This window comes from Oncorhynchus tshawytscha, unplaced genomic scaffold (assembly GCF_018296145.1).
Source record: "Oncorhynchus tshawytscha isolate Ot180627B unplaced genomic scaffold, Otsh_v2.0 Un_contig_10017_pilon_pilon, whole genome shotgun sequence".
NCBI classification, from domain to species: domain Eukaryota; kingdom Metazoa; phylum Chordata; class Actinopteri; order Salmoniformes; family Salmonidae; genus Oncorhynchus; species Oncorhynchus tshawytscha.
Window position 1 is genome coordinate 4592 of NW_024606359.1, and position 3451 is coordinate 8042.

At 51.9% G+C, this 3451-nt stretch overlaps 1 protein-coding gene across 1 annotated transcript; it reads left to right on the forward strand.

The window, feature by feature from the left end:
* Positions 1 to 409: 409 nt before the first annotated feature.
* On the forward strand, positions 410 to 2621 carry LOC121842156 (TBC1 domain family member 15-like; the record flags this gene model as incomplete). Its single annotated transcript, XM_042312242.1, is given in 2 exon segments — positions 410 to 569; positions 2396 to 2621. Coding segments are annotated over 2 exon segments (386 nt in total), but the record flags the coding sequence as incomplete, so codon positions are not given.
* Positions 2622 to 3451: the final 830 nt, after the last annotated feature.

Genomic DNA, 3451 nt, shown 5'->3' on the forward strand with positions numbered 1-3451 from the left:
AGGTGTGTGTGTACTGTAGATGTAGAGTGTAGTACAGTAGTACAGGTGTGTGTGTACTGTATAGACAGTACAGTATAGAGTGTGTGTGTACTGTATATAGACAGTACAGTATATGGGTAGGTGTGTGTGTACTGTATGTAGATAGTACAGTATATGGGTAGGTGTGTGTGTGTACTGTATGTAGATAGTACAGTATATGGGTAGGTGTGTGTGTGTACTGTATGTAGATAGTACAGTATATGGGTAGGTGTGTGTGTGTACTGTATGTAGATAGTACAGTATATGGGTAGGTGTGTGTGTGTACTGTATGTAGATAGTACAGTATATGGGTAGGGTGTGTGTGTGTACTGTATGTAGATAGTACAGTATATGGGTAGGTGTCTGAGTATACCTGTATTCTCTCTCCCAGGAGTCTAGCTCTGTGTTTGAATGGGGCCAGCGGCATCAGGGTCCGAGCCAAGACCCAGGAGACAAGCCTACCAGGCAGGTGGAGCACCAGCTGAGCTGTGAGACAGAATGGGACATGGTTCACACTGTTCAGTTCAGGAAGAAATCCAGCAACCATGAAGGTGAGTGGAAGAGAACACAGCAGAACACCCTAGAACACAGCAGAACACCCTAGAACACAGCAGAACACCCTAGAACACAGCAGATCACCCTAGAACACAGCAGAACACCCTAGAACACAGCAGAACACCCTAGAACACAGCAGAACACCCTAGAACACAGCAGAACACCCTAGAACACAGCAGAACACCCTAGAACACAGCAGAACAACCTAGAACACAGCAGAACAACCTAGAACACAGCAGAACAGAGTGGGCCCAGGTAGGCCACAGTAGAATGGCCATTGATTTGACCTTTTTCTTTAGTCAGGGAAAGTCATGGAGAACATATCAATGTTGTAGCGTCATCATGCTTCCTCTATGGAGAGACAAATGTCACTATTCCTTACCTGTCCAGCTGATATATTGTCATTACCTGGAGCCTACTGCAATGAGATATGTCCGGTTTCTTTGAACTGTCAAAGTCTAGTACTGGAACCACAATGTCTAGCACTGGAACCACAATGTCTAGCACTGGAACCACAATGTCTAGCACTGGAACCACAATGTCTAGCACTGGAACCACAATGTCTAGTACTGGAACCACAATGTCTAGTACTGGAACCACAATGTCTAGCACTGGAACCACAATGTCTAGCACTGGAACCACAATGTCTAGCACTGGAACCACAATGTCTAGCACTGGAACCACAATGTCTAGCACTGGAACCACAATGTCTAGCACTGGAACCACAATGTCTAGCACTGGAACCACAATGTCTAGCACTGGAACCACGATGCAACATAATTGTTGTTCTTGGCCTTGCCGTTCTGTGGTTCTTCCTGGCAAGACTTAACCTTGTTAAGCGTGCAGCGGTCTCTCTCATATATACAGTATATTTCTCTCCCTCCTCTCTGGCTGGAATTCCAAAACACCTCCCCTCTTTACGTCCAGAAGCTGCTTTAGCAGAGCGACCATGATTAAGTTGGTTGGAGGAGAGGAGACTAATTGCTTCACTTTTCCCACAGTACGATCAATCTTCTCCAGCAGGCCCTTGGGGATTAATCAGGCCTCCTGCTACTTCCTGCTCTGCAGACATTTAAATGTCAAGCGAGTCAAATTAAAAAGCATTACACATGGATCTATACAACTATAGATGAAGTGTGAGTACATGTGTTGTGCTAACCCCCCTCTCTCTCTCTCCTTGTCTCTCTCACCCCCACCTCAGAGAAAACCCCCCCCCTAGCGAGAATACACCCACATACTCTAACATGTGTATGTGAGTAAATGTCTCCAGTCTCTGTGTATCTAAACCCCCCTCTCTACATGTGTCTCCATCTAACCCCCTCTCTCCATCTCTCCCCCTCTCTCTCACCCCCACCTCATTGTGTGAGTACATGTGTTGTGTATCTAACCCCCCTCTCTCCATCTCTCCATCTCTCTCACCCCCCCTCTCTGTATCTAACCCCCTCTCTCTCCACCCCCCTCTCTCACCCCCACCTCATTGTGTGAGTACATGTGTTGTGTATCTAACCCCCCCTCTCTCCATCTCTCCCCCTCTCTCTCACCCCCACCTCTCCATGTGTTGTGTATCTAACCCCCCTCTCTCTCCATCCTCCCCCTCTCTCACCCCCCACCTCATTGTGTGAGTACATGTGTTGTGTATCTAACCCCCCTCCCCCTCTCTCACCCCCACCTCCATCTCTCCTCCATCTCTCTCTCACCCCCACCTCATTGTGTGAGTACATGTGTAGTGTTGTTTATCTAACCCCCCCCTCTCCACCTCCCTCACCTCATTGTGTGTTTCTGTGTATATCCTGTCTCTAAACCCCTCTCCCTCTCTCTCCAGGTGCTCCTCCTCAACCCGCTCCCATCCCAGAGAAGAGTAAGGGTTCCCGGCTGTTCTTCCGTCTCAGTGACCTGGCCTCGGTCAGGGTGAAGGAGGAGGGCTGGTCCTACCTGGTGTTCACCCTCAGAGACCACAACATGGGGGTTGAGCTGCCTGCCCTACACTTTCACCAGGGAGGTAGTGAAGTCTTCCTGGACTGTCTCAGGAAGTACATGCTGCTGACAGAGTACGTAGACCAGACAGTACATATACATGTTGAGATGCATGCTGCTGACAGAGTACGTAGACCAGACAGTACATATACATGTTGAGATGCATGCTGCTGACAGAGTACATAAACACACATGTTGAGATGCATGCTGCTGACAGAGTACGTCTCAGTCTCTCAAAAACAGAACTGCGGGAGTGGGGCTAGGTGACAGAGGCGATGCTGCTGCGGAGTTGGGGAGGCAGAGTGGGGCTAGCGAGGGAGTTGGGGAGATGATGCTGCTGAGGAGTTGTAGGCCAGGCTAAGGAGTTGGGGCTGAGAGTTGGGGCTAGGTGAGGAGTTGGGGCTAGGCGGGGGAAAGGCGAAGGATGCGGGAGCTGGGGCTAGGTGGAGGCTAGGTGGGGGAGTTGGGGCTGGGGCGAGGAGTTGGGGCTAGGTGAGGAGTTGGGGCTAGGTGAGGGGAGTTGGGGCTAGGTGAGGGAGTTGGGGCTAGGCGAGGGAGTTGGGGAGGCGGGAGTTGGGGCTAGGTGAGGGAGTTGGGGCTAGGAGTTGGGGCTAGGGAGTTGGGGCTAGGTGAGGAGTTGGGGCTAGGCGAGGAGTTGGGGCTGAGGCGAGGGAGTTGGGGGGCGAGGGAGCTGGGGCTAGGCGAGGAGTTGAGGGGAGTTGGGGCTAGGTGAGGGAGCTGGGGCTAGGCGAGGAGTTGGGGCTAGGCGAGTTGGGGGAGTTGGGGCTAGGGAGTTGGGGAGGGAGTTGGGGCTGGGGCTAGGCGAGGGAGTTGGGGCTAGGCGAGGGAGTTGGGGCTAGGGGAGCTGGGGGGCGAGGGAGCTGGGGCTAGGCGAGGGAGCTGG